Below are 18292 nucleotides of genomic sequence, written 5' to 3' on the forward strand. Positions count from 1 at the left end.
ACGAGCTATTGTGCAGCACAATTTATCTTTGCTTCAGTACAAGATTTGGCACAGATTCTATCTCCTTGTGTGGTTAGGGATCTAACACGCATCAACCAAGCAGACAGTAATCCCCACCATTTCAGGCCCATGCTATATCACCTCAGCATTATTTTGGGGATAAAATAATTCTATTTCTGTTTCACAAGGTCAAAATTGCAAGAAACTCTCAGTAGCACCTCCACTCACCCTTCCCACCCGCACAGACAACTCTAAATAAAACTGGGGTCTGCTCTTCATATGGGACCTAGGAGATTTGGTTTGAAGAAGTGAGGAGGGGTTAGTTGTCCTCCAGATCAATGTTTATTCCTAACTCGTTACCAGAGACACTATCTTATCATTTCCATCTTGCCATTTCTGGGAGCTTGCAGTGCAGAAATGATCTGCTCTGTTTCCAGCAGTGACAACATTCATTGCAGTTTAGGGTTCCATGAGGTGCCGTATGAACTTGTGCAACGCACGAGATGTTCAAGGAACTCAGCGGGTCAGGCAGCATCTGTGGAGGGAAATGGACAGTCAACACTTTGGGTCGACACCATTCATCTGGACTGGACAGCCAGCTGAAGGGTCTCGACCCGAAACGTTGACTGTCAATTTCCCTCCACAGATGCTGCCTGACCCGCTGAGTTCCCCTGGCATCTCGTGTGTTGCTCCAGATCCCAGCATCTGTAGTCTCGTGTCTCCTGTATAAACTTGTGTCAGTTTGTTTGTCCAGAAAACACTTGCCTACTTGAACAACATCAGCAATATTTTGACTCCTTTCTTGCTCCAATAGCGCCACTGTAACTTACCTAATATGCAAATAATGCTGAAGGAAGCCATTTGGTCCATTGGGTTCATGATATCCCCTTTGGTCCTATTCCTCCTCTCCTTATTACCTGTATGGACTCTTGACCTCACAATCTACCTCGTTATGACCTTGCACTTTGTTGTCTACCTGCACTGCACTTCCTCTATAGCTGTGACACTTTACTCTGTATTCTGTTGTTGTTTTTACCCTGTACTACCTCAATGCACCATGTGATGAATTGATCTGTACGAACAGTATGCAAGACAAAGTTTTTCGGTACAAGTGACAATAATAATCCAATACCAAAGTTGCCTGCCGTGAATTGGTTGCCATGTTCCCTGTATTCCATTAGTGACTACAAGAGTTGTGGGAGTACACTGTCCTAGGTTATATGAAAAGTAATTAATTACTAGGCAGCAGAGTGGTGCAGCCAAAAGAAGGTTCAGTCCTGACCTCGGGTTCTGCCGTGTGGAATTGGCACATTCTCCCCGTGACCCGTGTGGGACTCCTCCAAGTGCCCTAGTTTCCTCCAACATCCCAAAAATGTGTAGGTCTGTAGGTTAATTAGCCACTGTGAATTGCCCCTGGTGTGTAGGAGGGTGGCAGGAGAATTGGGGGAAATTGATACAAATGTGGGGAGAATAAGATAGATTAGCGTAGGATTAGTGTAAAAATGGGTGCTTGATGGTTGACACAGATTTGGTGGGTTGAATGACCAGACTGGAACTCTCTACAATGCTACAAAATATGAATGTTTTTTTTTAACCTTTGCTCACCCTCAGGCAACTGTTCAAGGCAATTTATCTATATTAGGTAGTTGAGAGAAGATGATGTTCTAGCCTGGTCTATGACACTTACAGAACAGTGTGTGGATCACTCTGTTCTGCTTGCAAAGGATTCCACATGTAGCTTGTGATATCCCTGGTCTGCTTTCCCACTTCTTCAACCTTGCTGCTTCCCTGGACTCCTTGCTTTCTTTTTAAAGTAGCCTCAGAAAACATCTGTATTGTACATTGGATCTGGATCTACAGTTTCTGATCCTACACACAATTATTTCTAATTTTTTTTGAAGGGGAGAAAAATTCTTATGAGAAGAATATAGAGATAAGAATGATGTGTTACCATTCAATAATGGCTGAGAGATGTCCCACTGAAGGAAGCCATTTGGCCCATTGAGTTCATGCTATCCCAAGCCTCAGCTCTGTATCCCTTGACTCTGAGCCATTGTATTGTACAAGCACCCACTTCAGTCATGGTTTTAATCACCCATTGTGTGAGGAAAATAAGATTCACCCTGCATCATTCCCTGATGCCAAAGTTGGATAAACATTTTTCCCTGATGGTCTGTCCCCTTTGATTGGAATTGTCTCAGATTTGTTGGCACCTTATTCCTGGTATCTGAATAAATTTTCCAAGGCTAATTTAATGCCCAGAGTTTATTTGTGGCATTATTCTTTAAAAATGAATGCACTGCATCCTTTCAAAGACCTTCCACTAAGATGTACCTTGAGGAGAAAACATTTGAAGTTTATGTTCTGGGATGAATAATTAATAGATTACATTCACTCTTGCTCCTAATCAGATTACTGGTAATGGTACAAGAACTAGACTTTTCACAAATGAAGATAAGCTGTAATATTATTATAGACTCCCAGTGCTCAAGAGGAGATGGATGTCAGGAGTCGGGGCTGTCACCCTGGAGACAGTTCTAGTGAGACAGGAAGGCAAGGGAGCTTGAGGGGCAGTGGTTAGTCAAGGCAAGAGTGACCTGCCATGGTCTGTTCCCCGCTGAAGGACACAACCAGAAGTGTCATTGCAACAACACTGACAAGTTCTCCTCCACATCCATTTTCCTGGGAGCAACGAGGCAGAAGGGAGATTTGATAGAAGTACGTAAAATGACGAGGGGTCAGGACAGAGTGGAGAGTGGGAGTCCGTTCCTGTCGATGGCGGGGTTGAGGACCACAGAGGGGACAGGTATAAACTAAAAGGGAAGGGCAACACCAGGACATTTTGTTTTACACAGTGTGTGGTTGGATTTTTGACATAGTGGAAATAGGTTTCATTGTGGCCTTTCAGAGGGAGTTTGATCCATACAAGGTAAGGAAATATTTCCAAAACTAGGGACCTGGCTGGCGGTGGGGTGGAACCAGTGATAGAGAGGCAGCAGGGACAGGGTAGGCCGACTGTGCAGTAACCATTCTATGAAACTGCATACCATTCTGCCTTGGACATACACGAGCACCGTTCCTTCATCATCCTCCTCAATATCACAGTGGGTTAGGGTTAGATAACACTGGCGTTAGGGTGAAAGCTGTGTCTACCTCCTTCAGGTGGCTGTGAGTGAGCTCTCAATGAGATCTTATTACCTTTGGGAACACAAAACAACTTGTCACAAGGTGCGAAAACTGCACTCCAATGACTTTGCAGGGCTTCACTGACACAGCAATAAACAATTTATGTTGTTATTTCACAGTCACATTCTGTGGCTGCACTTATATAGTACCATTCACAGCCTTTCTATGTCTTGAAGCATTTTTCAGCTTCTGAGGAGTATTCACTGCAGCAGGTAATTTGCACACAGCAAGCTCCCACAGACAGCAAAGGGATACTGACCAGACTCTCTGCTTGGCTGGTGCTGACTGAGGGGAAATAATGGCCAGGGCACTGGGAAGAAGTTCCCAGCTCTTCCAAAACAAAAGCACCTTGGAACCGTTCACACACAGCCACAGTTTAACATGTCACCAAAAAGATAAGAAGAATTTGCAAGGCTGCAGAGAATTGGCCAGGGATGGAACTACTGAGGTGCCCATGGAGAGAGGCAACACAGATAGAGTGGGCCAAATGGCCTCCTTTTGTGCTGTACCTGTTCTAATGAAATTCTGACTTAGATCTAGATGAATGCCACTCCTTCATCATCCCTACATCGAAACTCTCCTCACCCAATGCACAGGGTTCCCAAGTTAACCACCATAATCTCTGAACCCACAAGCTTCTGCCTCGGAGGCACTAAGCTGTGGCTGACATTTGAACACAGCATTGCCATGACGAGGAAAGCTCCTGGGTGTCCCAGATGTACTTCCGTCACTGATTTTAAAAAAAGCTGGCTTCTTAGGAAGCATTGTTGAGAAACCAGAAAATAAAGGAAGGTTGTTTGCAAAGCTGAAACCTTTCATAACCGTCATCTGAACCCCATGATTAGATTACTGCCTTGAAAACACTCTCTGGTATTCTGCTTCTTTACTACACCCTGCTATTCTAATTTTGTGTGGGAGTATTATTCAGATTGATGTCTTTCGCTACAGTTTCCCCGGGCAGCCTGCACCAATACCTTTTCGCCAAAAGGCGAATAATTTGCTGCTGATTTATCAAGAAATAATTTCCAACTAAGACTCTGGGGAACTGCGTTCTCAAAACCGAGCTCCTCTTTGTTTTTTAATGCCTATTTGCTCAAGGTCACTCATGCCTCTGATTGGTTGAGTCAGCGCTTGTCTTCCCCTGCTCCTGATTGGTCCAGTGTTGCTATTGTTTGTAACTGGTGCACACATTGTCATTTTCCATAATTCCGGATCCAATTGGCTGCGACCCAAAACATACTGCTCTTTCACACACCTCAGACCATAACTGCATTTACTCTGTACATTATGATGTTACTTAATACGCACATATACTACATCTCGAATAAATCTCATTGAACAGTACAGCACAGCAACAGGCCCTTCAGCCCACAATGTCTACGTCGAACATGATGCCAAATTAAACTAATTCTCTTCTGCCTGCACACGAACCATATCCCTCCATTCCCTGCATAGTCATGTGTCTATCTAAAAGCCTCTTAAATGCCACTGTTCTATCTGCTTCCACCACCACCCCTGGCAGCCTGTTCCAGGGACCCACCACTCTGTGTAAAAAAAATTCCCCCATACATCTCCTTTAAACATTCCCCCTCTCACCTTAAAGCTATGGCCTTGAGTATTTTCCTTCAAGGTCTCCCCAAATCATCTCTTCACTCAGGCAAGGTGAACAATGGGCTTGCCACCCAGACTTGTCCTCCAAGGCAGTTCTCTGTATGGAGAACAACCTGACATCTGTGTGATCCAGGGTACACACAATACCCTTCCATAGCTTTGCCCAATATTAGCGAGTGATTCTGTTCATATTGCCATGGAACACAGCCAGGCCCAAATCACCTCAACTTCTATGCATATAGAGTCTCACAGCACAGAAACAGGCCACCAAGTTCTTCCCAACCATTAGGCACCCATTTGCGTTGACCCCATTTTATTCTCCCCACCTTCCCATCAATTCTTCCCACCCTAGATTCCACCATTCAGCTACACCCTAGGGTCAATTTACAGCTGCCAATTAACCTACCAGCCCACACGTCTTTGGGATGTGGGAGGAAACTGGAGCACCTGGGGGAAACTCATGTGGAGAACGTGCAAACTCCACAGAGTCAGTATCGGAGGTCACGATTGAACCTGGGTCACTGGAGCTGTGAGACAGGAGTTTGACAGGCTGTGTCACTGTGCTTCCCATGTACCAGAGTCACTGGGCAGTTACAGCAGCAGGAACCCTGGCTGATTATCCACTCCCTATTCCAGGGGCGCTTGGGCCAATTGTACCTCCCTTCCCATCACCTTGGCTGAGATCAGGTAAAGACCGGGAATGGAACCTGGAACTTTCCTGGTAAGTATGGTTCAGCTACACATTTCATAACCTCCCTGAGCCCATCAGGTCTGATGACAATGCAATGAAAGATAAGCTAAGTACTTTAGACAGCTGGAACCAACCTCAGGTCAACGTCGTTCCCTTCACTAGTGGATTAATCAGCCGCAGGACAACTTTCATGTAATCATTCAATCTTACAGCAAAGAGAGAGAGGCCATTTGGCCCTCTACTCCTGTGCCAGCTTTTTGAAAAAAAACTATCCAATTAGTCAATCTCCCCTTCTTTCACCTGGAGCCACCTTTCGTGTATTAATCCAACAGGGATGCACCAACAGTATGATTGGATTTGACTTCCACAGTCTTGTACATTCCACACCATTGCAACCGATTGTACAAGAAATATATTCTCCTGTAGCTTCTGGTTTTTCCACCAATTATGTGAAAACCATATCTTCTGGTTCCCCACCCATCTCACAATTTAAACTATCAAAACCATCAATAACTTGGAGCATTTCAGTCAAATTTCCTCTCAATCTTCTTTAGACCGTGCAGCCAAACGTGCCTATTCCATGTGTAGAATGTATCGCAGATATCATTTATCTTAATCTGGGGAATGGCGTTTACAGGGACATTCCTTTTTCCTCAGCTCACTTCCCAAAGACACAAGCAGATTCTGCTGCATCTCGAACATCTCAAGAGTTGGGTGAATGGTTGCAATAACCAGTGCCGCTGTGCTATGGTTTACATGGACAAAGCGGATGGACTCGTGGAAGATAATCCCCGACTCCATGTAAAAATCTACTCATTCAGTCACTAACACCTTGACATGGAAAATAGCAACTTCAAAATCTGAAGCCAAAGTCAGATTGTGATTGCTGAACACACTGCTACCAACGTAAATTGATAAGAATGCATTTATTCATAGTAAAACAATAAAATAGAAGGCCAACAATAATTGATTTTGACATTTTTACATTGACCAGTTCCTCTATGTAGTTGTAAAACTTCAAACTCTTCATCTCACCTCCCAAATAATCATCTCTACAGTACACCCCGCATTATGGAGCTGTTGCATTCTGACCCAATCAAGATTTCCTGTAATGCAAACCCTTGTCAAAACTTGTTTCCTTCACGTTCTGTGTTCATTCAGTTACTTTTACTGTCATAAAATCTGTGGCTTTTTTTTGCTATATTTCAAATGTTTTGTAAGGGTAAATTTCCATGACCCGAACTGCCATCACATTGGGGTACACTGTACTAATCTACTAGCTCTGATTTCTCACAGTTCTGAAACCCCAAGATTTTACACACGTTACACTTCACCAAAGAAATGCTGCATGTCATATCACGGTAGACTCTTCCTGTTCCTGCCTTCAACAAGCCGATCATCTCTCAACTGCTCACAGGCACTGGTCTTTCGATGTAAAATGGTGCCACTCAATAAACAAGTCATGCTGGGCTCAGATGGTCATCGTTTTTATGTCAAACATTGTTTCATGTTGCATTAAGTTGCCACGATTCAGGACATCTTAAAGCAAGTACAAAGTCATGGAGTACCAATATGTTACTGGTAATTTGTAATTGGTTTGTTATGGTCACAGGTACCGAGATACAGTGACAAGATTTGGTTTGCATGCCATCCAGACAGATCAATCCACACACAAGTACATTGAGGTAGCATAAAAGGAAAATGATAACAGGATGCAGAATATAGTGTTACAGTTACAGAGAAAGTCCGATGCAGGTAGACAATAAGGTGCAAGGGCCACGACAAGATAGATTGAGAAATCAAGAGTTCATCTTTATTGTACAAAAGGTCCATTCAAGGGTCTTATAACAACGGGATAAAAGCTGTCCTTGAGCCTGGTGGTACGTGTTCTCAAGCTTTTGTACCTTCTGCCCGATGGAAGGGAGGAGAAGAGAGAATGACGGGGTGGGAGGGGTCCTTGATTATGTTGGCTGCTTTCCTCGAGGCAGTGAGAACTGTAGACTGAACCAACAGAGAGAAGGTTGGTTTGCGTGATCAACTGAGCTGTGTCCACAACTCTCTGCAATTTCTTGCGGTCCTGGGCAGAGCAGTCGCCATACCAAGCTGTGATGCATCCTGATAGGATGCTTTCTCTGGTGCATCTGTAAGAATTGGTGAGGATCCTCGGGTACTGCAAGTATCTGGGGCAGTTAAAAGACTGGGACCAGTATTGTATATTGTTTTGGTCCACATACCTCAAAGAAGAATATATTTCCTTGGGAGGGAGTGCAGCAAAGGTTCACCAGATTAGTTCCTGGGATAGCAGGTCTGTTAAATGAGCAGAGATTGAGTAGTCTAGAACTCTTATTCTCAAGGATTTATAAGAACAAGTGATGGTCGTATTGAAAGGTGTCCAATTTTTAAAGGGTAGATGCAGGGAAGATCCTTCTCCTGGCTGAAGTGTCCAGAACCCAGGGTCACAGCCACAAAATAAGAGGTAGGACTGAAATGTGTAGGGCGGTGAACTTCTGGTCTTCTTGATCCTGGAGGGTTGTAGAGTCATTAAATGCATTCAAAGCTGAGGGCAATAGATTTCTGGATAGTTAAGGAGTTGTAGAGGGATGTGGGGATGGGCAAGAAAATGGTGTTGCAGGAGATCAGCCAATACCTTGTTAAATAACTGAGCAGGCTCCTGAGGCCCAATTATTATCTGAACTATGGTATTTCTGACAATTCAGCACCCCTCGGTACTGCACTGAAATATCAGCCTGGACCACATCTTCAAACCCCATGGGCGAGACTTAAACCCAAATCCTGCTTCAGTGGGTCAGAGTTAACTGTTATTAGGGCAGGCCGCTCATTTTTACTTGTGCTGAGGTACCTGAGTAAAGAATATCTTTGTTAGGGACTACACTCTGTTAATGTGGCGAGAAAGCTCTGTATGTTTCATAGACCATGGTAAATGCAACCTCTGTATCACCGTTACCCTGGTCTGGTGAAACTCCACCTTTCGTGGTATATGTTGTCCATCTTCAACAAGCCCAGGTTTGTTCCTACAACTAGTTAGATCCACATTTTTCTGTCAGAAGGACGAACCAACATTCATTTAGGTGTCTGTCTATATACCCTTCCTTAACCAAAATACAAGTCTGAGCAATGAATTAAGAATGAGCCAGGAGTAGACCATCTGGCCCATCGAGCCTGCTCCACCATTCAATAAGATCACGGCTGATCTGGCCGTGGACTCAGATCCACCTGCCTGCCTTTTCCCCATAACCCTCAATTCCCCTACTTTACAAATATCTATCTAACTGTGTCTTAAATATATTTAATGAGGTCGCCTCTACTGCTTCCCTGGGCAGAGAATTCCACAGATTCACTACTCTCTGGGAAAAGCAGTTCCTCCTCATCTCCATCCTAAATCTATTCCCCTGAACCTTGAGGCTATGTCCCCTAGTTCTAGTCTCACCTACCAGTGGAAACAACCTTCCTGCCTCTATATCTATCCCTTTCATCATTTTTACGTTTCCCCTCTCATTCTTCTGAAGTCCAGTGAGTATAGTTCCAGGCGACTCAATCTCTCCTCGTAGGCTAACCCTCTCGTCTCCAGAATCAACCTGGTGAACTTCCTCTGCACTGCCTCCAAAACCCATACATCTTTTCTCAAGTAAGGGGACCAGAACTGCACACAGTACCATAGAACCATAGAACAATACGGCACAATACAGGCCCTTTGGCCCACCATGTTGTGCTGCCCTTCAAACCACACCTATGACTATCTAACCCCTTCCTCCCACATATCCCTCTAACTTAAATTCCTCCATATGCTTATCTAACAATCTCTTGAACTTGTCCAATGTATCAGCCTCCACCAGCACCCCAGGCAGTGCATTCCATGCCCCAACCAGTCTCTGGGTGAAAAACCTCCCTCTGTACTCCAGGTGCAGCCTCACCAGTACCCTGTACAGTTGCAGCATTACTTGTGATATACGAGTTTGGCTTAGTTGGCAACTCTCCCACCTCTGGACAGGACATCTGGCAGTCCGGTGAGGTTCTGGGGGAAGGCTGCATTGTCAGTGACACCCATTCTCTAGGTGCTGAAGAAATGTTAAAACTTTCTCCCAGCTCCAGGAAATAATAAACTATCCCAATCAACATCACCATGAAAAGTTAATGCACGGTGCGCAGCTAGTAGAGCCACTGCCTCACAGCACCAGAGACCCCGGTTCGATCCTGATCTTGGATGTCGTCTGTGTGGAGTTTGCATGTTCTCCCTGTGACCGTTTCCCCTGGGGAGCTCCAGTTCTCTCCCACATCCCAAAGACGTGCGAGTTGGTAGGTTAATTGAGCACTGTAAATTTCCCCCAGTGTGTAGGTGAGGGATGGGAATGTGGGAAGAATAAAATGGTTGAGGGAGAGGTTAGTATAAATGGGTACAGATGGTCAGAGCAGGCTTAGTGAGCCAAATCGCCATAACCTTGCTGTATCTCTCACTGACTCTATAATAATTGATTATTCATTGCTGGTTGTTGTGATATTCAACTGCAAAATGTCTGCCGTGGATGCTCAGAGAACAATCAGTGCATTCTGAAAGGACGTGATTGTATTTTGTGACATATTTTAAAGGTCCTTGCTACATGCATACAAGGACCTTCATCACTGATTCTCAAGGCTCCCAGCTGAGCTGCATCATGAGCACCAACCAGATCGTCTCACCTCTGACCACCTCAACAGCAAGTGACACAGACTGGGAATAAACAGGTTACAAGAGCACAAGACAATAGGAGCAGGAGTAGGCCACTCAGCCCTTCAATGCTGTCTCATCATTCATTATGACCATGACTGATCTGCCCCAAGCATCAACTCCCTTTCTGTCCTAGTTCCCCAAACCCCTCATTCTCTGATCTTTCTAAATATTGTCTGCCTCGTCTTTAAGTATTTCTGGTGATCCACCCTCTGCAACTCTGTGGTGGAAAGAACTCCAGAGATTCACCACCTTCTCTGACAAAAAGTTCCTACACACCTCATCTTTAAAGGACTTGTCCCTCACCTTGTAGCTATGGTCATTAATTCCCAGCCCCAGTTATACCATTGCCTCCCAAACCCTTCGGTAAGAAGCAGATCAATTGATATCAAAGTGCCAGAAGATACTCAGTCCCTTTACTGCGAGGGAGACCTTTTCTGTTATTCTCCTAACCCCATCCCAAATGTTAATTCAGTCTCACATCAAACCACATACGCTCTTGATTTCAATCACCAAATCTGTTCCAACTTCATACTCACAAGGAAGCCCCCCAGCTGTTTTCAAAAGATGATGATTTTAAGTAACACGTTCATGGCTTTTGCTTCAACTCATGGCCTTTGTCTTTCTATTTTAGCAGATACTTAGCACTATGGAAACTCAGGTGGCAAATGGTCCTACAAGCAACAACACATCCAATGGCCCTTCCCTCAACAGCACAAACTGCTCCATACCAATGATGGCTGGGCCTTCCGACGACAGCAAGACTAACCTCATCGTCAACTATCTACCACAGAACATGACACAGGAAGAGTTCAAGAGCCTGTTCGGTAGCATCGGGGAGATTGAATCATGCAAACTCGTTCGTGATAAGATCACAGGTAGGTCAAAGAACGGTGTGGTATAATCATGGAATTGTTAGGGGCACAGAAGGAGGCCATTTAATCCATTAAATACAAGAGATGAACCTTCATAAAACATTGTTTTGGCCACAACTGAAGTATTGTGTCCAGCTTTGGATGGAAACATGTGAGAACTTTTGAGAGGGTGCAGGAGAGATTTAGAACATGGAACAGTACAGCACAGGAACAGGCCCTTCGGCCCACAATGTCTGTGTCGAGCATGACGCCTAATTAAACTAAATGCCTACACATGGTCCATGTCCCTCCATCCTCTGCACATTCATTAGCCCAAGATCTTCTCAAACACCTCTATCACATCTGCCTCCACGACCATCTCTGGCAGCACATTCCAGACACCCACCACTCTCTGTGTAAAAAAACATCTCCTTTGAACTTACCCCCTCTCACCTTAAATGCATACCCTCTGGTATTAGACATTTCAACCCTGCCTCTCGTAATTTTATAAACCTCTTTCAGGTCTCCCCTCAGCCTCCTCCACTCTAGAGAAAACAATCTTAGTTTGTCCAACCTCTCTTTATAGCTCATGCCCTCTAATCCAGGCAGCATCCTGGTGAACCTCTTCTGCACCCTCTCTAAAGCCTTCCTGTAATGGGGTGACCAGAACTGAATGCAACACTCCAGATGCGGCCTAACCAGAGTTTTATAAAGCTGCAACATAACTTCCTGACTCTTGAACTCAGTGACTGGACTGATAAAAGCAAGCATGCAGTACGCCTTCTTTACCACCCCATCAATACGTGCGGCCACTTTCAGTAAACTATGGACTTGGACCCCAAGATCCCTTTGTATACCAACATTGTAAAGGGTCCTGCCATTAACTGCATACTGTCCCTTTACGTTTGATCACACTTGGCCTCACCTCACTTGTATGTAACTCCAGATCTTCCATTGAGGTTGACCCTTAATCTGCCTCCTCAGTTTGAGGGATATTAGGGATGGACAATACATGTTGGCAACGTTTACTTGAATGATTCTAGGGATGAAGGACTTTAGTTATGTAGACAGACTGGAGTAGGTCTGCCTGGAGGTTGAGAGAGAATCTGACAGGGGTATTTTAAATCATGAGGGATATCGATTGTGCAGACTGAGAAAATTGTTCCCATTGGTTGAAGGGTTAAGAGCCAGGGGACATGGAATGAAGGTTATTGGATAAAGAAAACAAAATTGAGCTTCTTTTTAGGGGTCTAGAATTCACTGCCAAGGTAGAAAATGAAAATTCAAAATGGAGCCTAATAATTGTTTGAATGGAAACAAATTATAGAGATAAGGGGAAAGGGCAGGAAGTGGGATTAGCTACGATGACCTTGCATGGACTCAAATGGGCTGAATAGCCTCCTTCTGGTGATACTAAATCTGGCTTGGCTCCTGGTAGAACAACCCAACCAGTCCCAATCTTCCTGCCTTTCCCTGCTGAAGGTTTTACCTCACTCACTTTGAATGCTTTGCCCTTGGCAATGGATTAACCTAGTCCTTTCTCTACTTACCCTAGCCCCACATATTATTCATAACTCGACATTAGCTAACACAAACAGACTGTCTTACATTCATTCAACGACCTTCAAATCTTTGAGTCACCAAAAATCACCGTACCACCAATGATGTACTTTTGTAGCACTGGATCCCATTTACACACAGCAAGCCCCAACCACACCACTGTGATTACAACCAAATAATCGGCTTTAGTGATGTTAGATGAGGGAAAATAATGTTAGCTAGGGCACAAGAGGGTAGAGACAGAGAGTTTTATACAATCGTAGAGTAATACAGCATGGAAACAGGCCCTTCTGTCCATCCATGCTGTCCTTGGTACCCATCAAGCCAGTCCCATATCCTTCCAAACCTTTCCTATCCATGTACCTGTCCAAATGTCTTTTAAATGTTGTTATTGTACCCGCCTCAACCACTTTCTCTGGCAGCTCATTCCACATACCTGAGTGAGGAAGTTGCTCTCCGGGTCCCTTTTAAATCTTTCGCCTCTCATCCTCTAGTTTTTAGTTCCTCTTCCCTGGGAAAAAGACTGTGGGTATTCATTCTATCTGTACCCCTCATGATTTTATACACCTCTATAAGGTTAGCCCTCAATTTCCAAGGAATAAAGTCCTAACCTACCCAACCTCTCCCTGTAAACTTACTCCCTCGAGTCCTGGCATCATCATCGTAAATCTAATATAAATCCAGCACAGAAAAAACCTTTCGGCCCATCGTATCCGCACCAACCATTTACACTATAACCCATTTTTATGCTCCCACATTCTCATCAACTCCCTCCACATTCCACCCCTCACCTGCACACTAGGGGCAATTCACAGCAGCCTACCAACCCACACGTCTTTGGGATGTGGGAGGAAACCGGAGCACCTGGAGAAAAACCCACACAGTCAAGAACATGCAAACTCCACACAGACAGCACTCGAGGTCAGGATTGAACCCAGGTCACTGGCACTGTGAGGCAGCAGCCCTACCAGCTGCAACACTTTGCCACCCTAACTTGCCCAGTCTTTTGTCTCTACCTGAGAGAGCAAATAGAAACGCCAGAGTTGTTGAAGCACCCGAGGTTAATCTTGAACCCACAACTTTCAGACTCAGAGGCAAGACTAAGCTATGGTCGGCGCTACTCACTCTTAGAGCTTCCATCAACAATCCTAGGACTTGTACATTTTACATCATAATTTCATTAATTGCTTAGAAGAACTATCTTACATTCTTTTGGGGATAAACCACAACATCAACTCAATCTGCATTCCAAATGCACCCCAAGCCAAATTAATTTATTTGCAACATTAATAACTTAAATTAAATGCTTTGCTGTTTTCCTTTAACTGCAAGTAAACTGATGAAGTTTTTAAAAGAAGCATAATTCTGTGAAATTAGTTTCCATAACTACATACCTGGCACATAGTAGAAGGAAGCCATCTTCTATCCTACTACCAAAATCCTACATCACTTCCTGTGATAGACAGGAAGTTCTATTTCATCACTCTCTACAGCAGACAGAAAGTTCAGCCATATTTCTTTTCAAAAAAATCTCCACACAAAATTTTATTCAATATTTTATGAATAAAAGACAATTCAAAAAAGAACAGTTTGCAGCAAAAAGTGTGATGATTAAATTGACTGAGATTAAAAAACAGGGGTAAATGCCATTTTTAAAAAGATCTCCTCACAGTTATCTGTCTTGTGGTCAAAGTGAATAGCTTGAAACTGTACACTGCTATGTACCAACATGTGCACGTGCAGATATTGACTGGAAACACAGCATGGAGTATTTGACTTATCCCACACAGAGTCATCTGCCATTCCTCGAAGCACATTGGCCATGGTGACTACTTTCTCTACTTGTCATTGCTTATGACTAGATGGATTCTGCCAACATTGTGTGGCTCAGAAAACAGTGAGGAAGGACCAGTTGCTTATCTGTCAAATTCCAGGGCTTTCCTTTCTCAAGCTCTCCTCATTAACTTTGGGCCCAGGGTATTCCCACGTATAAAAAAAGATTACCAACATTTGCAAAGCCTCAAAACTCAGACAGAAACATTGAAACATGTTACAATTTCTCATGAACATCTCATTGTGGATGTTGATTCATCGGCAAGCTTAAAGGCCTTGAGAATATGTACCACCAAGCTCAAGGAGAGCTTCTATCCTGCTGTTACAAGACTTGAACAGACCTAATGTATGATAAAGATGAATTCTTGATCTCACAATCTACCTCGTCATGGCCCTTGCACCTTATTGTTCACCTGCACTGCACTTTCTCTGTAACTATAACACTTTATTCTGCATTCTGGTATTCTTTTCCCTTTGTACTATCTCAATGTACTTATGTTTTGAAATGATCTGTATGGATCGCATGCAAAACAAAGTTTTTCACTGTACCTCGGTACATGTGACAATTGTAAACTCAATACCAGTTACCAAACACATCAGGTGTATACTTAAAACTGGGCTTTTAATGGCCTCAGTAAACGCCTGATCCAAAATCAGCTACTGGCTCTCAATATAAATGATGATGGATGATCCCTTGGCACTGCAGGCTGCTGTATCATGACATATGGAGTGATGGAAGGAGTTATTACAGATATATCCTTTCAACTTCTCAATGATGAGAAGTAAGGGACAATCCACCAAAGTATTTGGACACTTGAACAACGGTCATTAAAACAGGAGAGGTGGGTGCAGAAAATAATCAAGTTCCTAATGAGTGTACTGACCATGAAATCCAGAAGATTGGAATTGAGTTGTAGAGTCACACAGCATGGAAACAGGCCCTTCGGCCCACCGAGTCCATGCTGACCATCAAGCACCCATTTACACTAATCCTACGCTAATCCCGATTTATTTTCCCCACATCCCCATCAATTTGCCCCAGATTCTACCACTCACACTCTAGGGGGAATTTACAGTGGCCAATTCACCTACAATCAACCACATGCCTTTGGGATGTGGAAGAAAACCAGAGTACCTGGAAGAAATCCACACGGTCACAGGGAGAAGCTGAAAACTCCATGCAGACAGCACCCAAGGTGCCTAAATTGAAGAAATTGCTCGTCCAAAAGGCGAGGGTTCTGCAACTTCCCATTAAAATGCAATCTGCTTTGTATCTCTCAAGAAAGCCTGTATGCCCACCATGATCACATTAACCTACATTAACCTACCAACCCACGCATCTTTAGGATGTGGGAAGAAACCTGAGAATCCAGTGGAAACCCATACAGGTGGGAATTATACCACAGCTCAACAAAGCCCTGGATAGACCAGTGAGGGAGCACTGGGCAGCACACCCCAGGGAGGAGAGACCAAACTTGTGGGTTTCCCAGAATCACACCTGTGCCAGTGAGAGGGTGGAAATTCAAAGGAGATGTGCGGGGCAAGTTTTTTTACACAGAGAGTGGTGGGGGCCAGGGCTGGTGGTGGAGGCAGATACAAGAGAGGTGTTTAAGAGCCTCTTAGATGGGCACATGGATATGCAGACAATGGAGGGATATGGACCATGTGCAGGAAGAAGAGATGAGGTGTCATTAGCTTAATTAGTTCAGCACAACATCGTGGGCTGAAGAGCCTGTTCCTGTGCTGCACTGTTCTATGTTCTATGTTTGTACCACAGGTTAATCAATGAGAAATTAAACAAACAAGGGTAATAATCCTGGAATTTAAAAAATTGGGGTGATTATTAAATGGAACTGAATCTGAAGCAGAATCAGGTTTATTATCACTGACTTAGATGACATGGCATTTGTTGTTTTGAGGCAGCAGTGCAGTGCAAAGACATAAAATTACTATAAATTACAAAATTAAATAAATAGTGCAAGAGAGGAATAATGAGGCAGTGTTCATGGGTTCATGGATCATTCAGAAATCTGATGGCGGAAGGGAAGAAATTGTTGCTGAAACGTTGAGTGTGGGTCTTCAGGCTCCTGTACCACCTCCCCAATGGTAGTAACAAGAAGAGGGCATGTCCTGGATGGTGAGGGTCCCTAATGAGAGATGACATCTTCTTGAGGCATTGCCTCTTGAAGATGTCCTCGATAGTGGGGAGGGTTGTGTCCATCATGGAACTGGCTGAGTCTACAACCCTCTGCAGCCTCTTGTGATCTTGCACATCGGAGGCTCCATACCAGGCTGCAATGGAACCAGTCGAAATGCTCTCCACCGCACATCTATGGAAATTTGTAAGAGTCTTTGGTGATGTACCAAATCTCCTCAAACTCCTAATGAAGTAGAGGCACTGGCGTGCCTTCTTTGTGATTGCACAATGTGTTGCAACAATCTGAGCGCATTAATGGAGAGGAATTACTTAGTACCAGAGAGATTGGACTGAGAGTCGGAGCCAGATTTTGAGAGTGAGGTTCAAAACACCTCTCCCCCCTGACAATAGTAGAAATTTGGAACCTCCCTCCTACAAGTTGCAATGGATGCAGGGACAGTTGTTAATTTTTAAATCTCTGAATTGGTAGGCTTTTGTTAAACCAAAAGTATCAGGTGACGAGACAGGAATGGTGGCAACAGCTTTGGTCCACAGTGGAGTCGAGGGTTATGAGGAACAGGCAGGAACGGAGCTGAATCCAAAATCGGATCATTTGTGATCTTATTGAATGGTGGAGAAGGTTCACCCTCCAAGGGCCATCTGCCCAGCTCTATGTCTGTACCCATCACTCCCACTCCTCCACCTTAATGTCACTACGACCTTACAGGCCAGCTTTTGTAATTAACTACCATTTGTTGTGTCAGTTTGATGAGGTTTCTCGGAGGGGTTATAGGGTGTAGTCCTCTACCACAAAGGCCCTGTAACCAGTCACTGGGAGATAAGAGAGAGACGTTAACTGGAGAGACATTTATCCCTTCTGGTTCATGAAACCATACAAAGCTGAAAGATTGGAATCTAGACCAATAATAGACCATTCACCACTCTGGCACCATTCAAGGGGTCTCATGGCAACCTAGCAGGTTCCCCTCTAAGGTGCACATCGTCCTAATTTGGAAGTATACCATTTTATTCTTGCTGGGTCTAACTCCTGGAACACCATCCCAAACAGCACTTCACCAGAAGGACTGCGATAGTATTGTTCACCACCACCTTCTCAAGGGCACTTAGGGATGGGCAATAAATGCCAGCCATGCCGGCAATGCTCAGATCTGAACAGTGAAAAGATTCCGGGGATGGGGCCCAAGGATCCAACACCTGAGGCTGGGTCACCACTTTGACTTGCTCCAGTGTGTGGGATGTTTCTTGGGCACAGTGGCTCCTTCAGTGCTCCAGACCCTACAGAGAACAAGTCTGGGTCCCGGATGATCCCAGTGATATCTCCATCTGTGTCAAGTTTTGCTTGGTTTTGCTTCCATGAATCACCTTGGGATGTTTTATTCCCTTCAAGGTGATATAAAAATGCAAGATTTTGTTGTTGTTTCATACTTCGGAAGCCATGAAGGTTTGGGTAAATTTCTTCTTATTGTCGCTTCTCCCAGATTCTTGACCTATCAGGGGTTCAGAGTACTTTCCTCCAACACAATGTCACTTAACTAATAACCAGCAGCATCAAGTAAGTCAGCTTTGAGATGCTGTTGGTCTTCACTCCTTCGTCTCATCACAAGATGTTGTCGACATGGACTTAATCAAGGCCTTTGACAAGGTCCAACATGGTCGGCTGGTCAGAAGATGAGATC

The 18292-nt window shown here is 44.2% G+C and overlaps 1 protein-coding gene across 7 annotated transcripts in view; it reads left to right on the forward strand.

Annotated features, from left to right (window-relative positions):
* Window positions 1-18292, forward strand: part of elavl3 (ELAV like neuron-specific RNA binding protein 3) — a 206601-nt gene that overhangs the window by 124717 nt on the left and 63592 nt on the right. For 3 of the 7 annotated variants that reach the window (XM_052041813.1, XM_052041815.1, XM_052041818.1), the window contains exon 2: window positions 10846-11089. In XM_052041813.1, the coding sequence (XP_051897773.1) occupies window positions 10846-11089 (244 nt within the window). Of the gene's footprint in view, window positions 1-5433; window positions 5519-10845; window positions 11090-18292 lie in introns of all 7 variants that reach the window. The other 4 variants (XM_052041820.1, XM_052041819.1, XM_052041814.1 and 1 more) reach the window with 3 other exon arrangements.

This window comes from Pristis pectinata, chromosome 31 (assembly GCF_009764475.1).
Source record: "Pristis pectinata isolate sPriPec2 chromosome 31, sPriPec2.1.pri, whole genome shotgun sequence".
In the NCBI taxonomy this organism is placed as follows: domain Eukaryota; kingdom Metazoa; phylum Chordata; class Chondrichthyes; order Rhinopristiformes; family Pristidae; genus Pristis; species Pristis pectinata.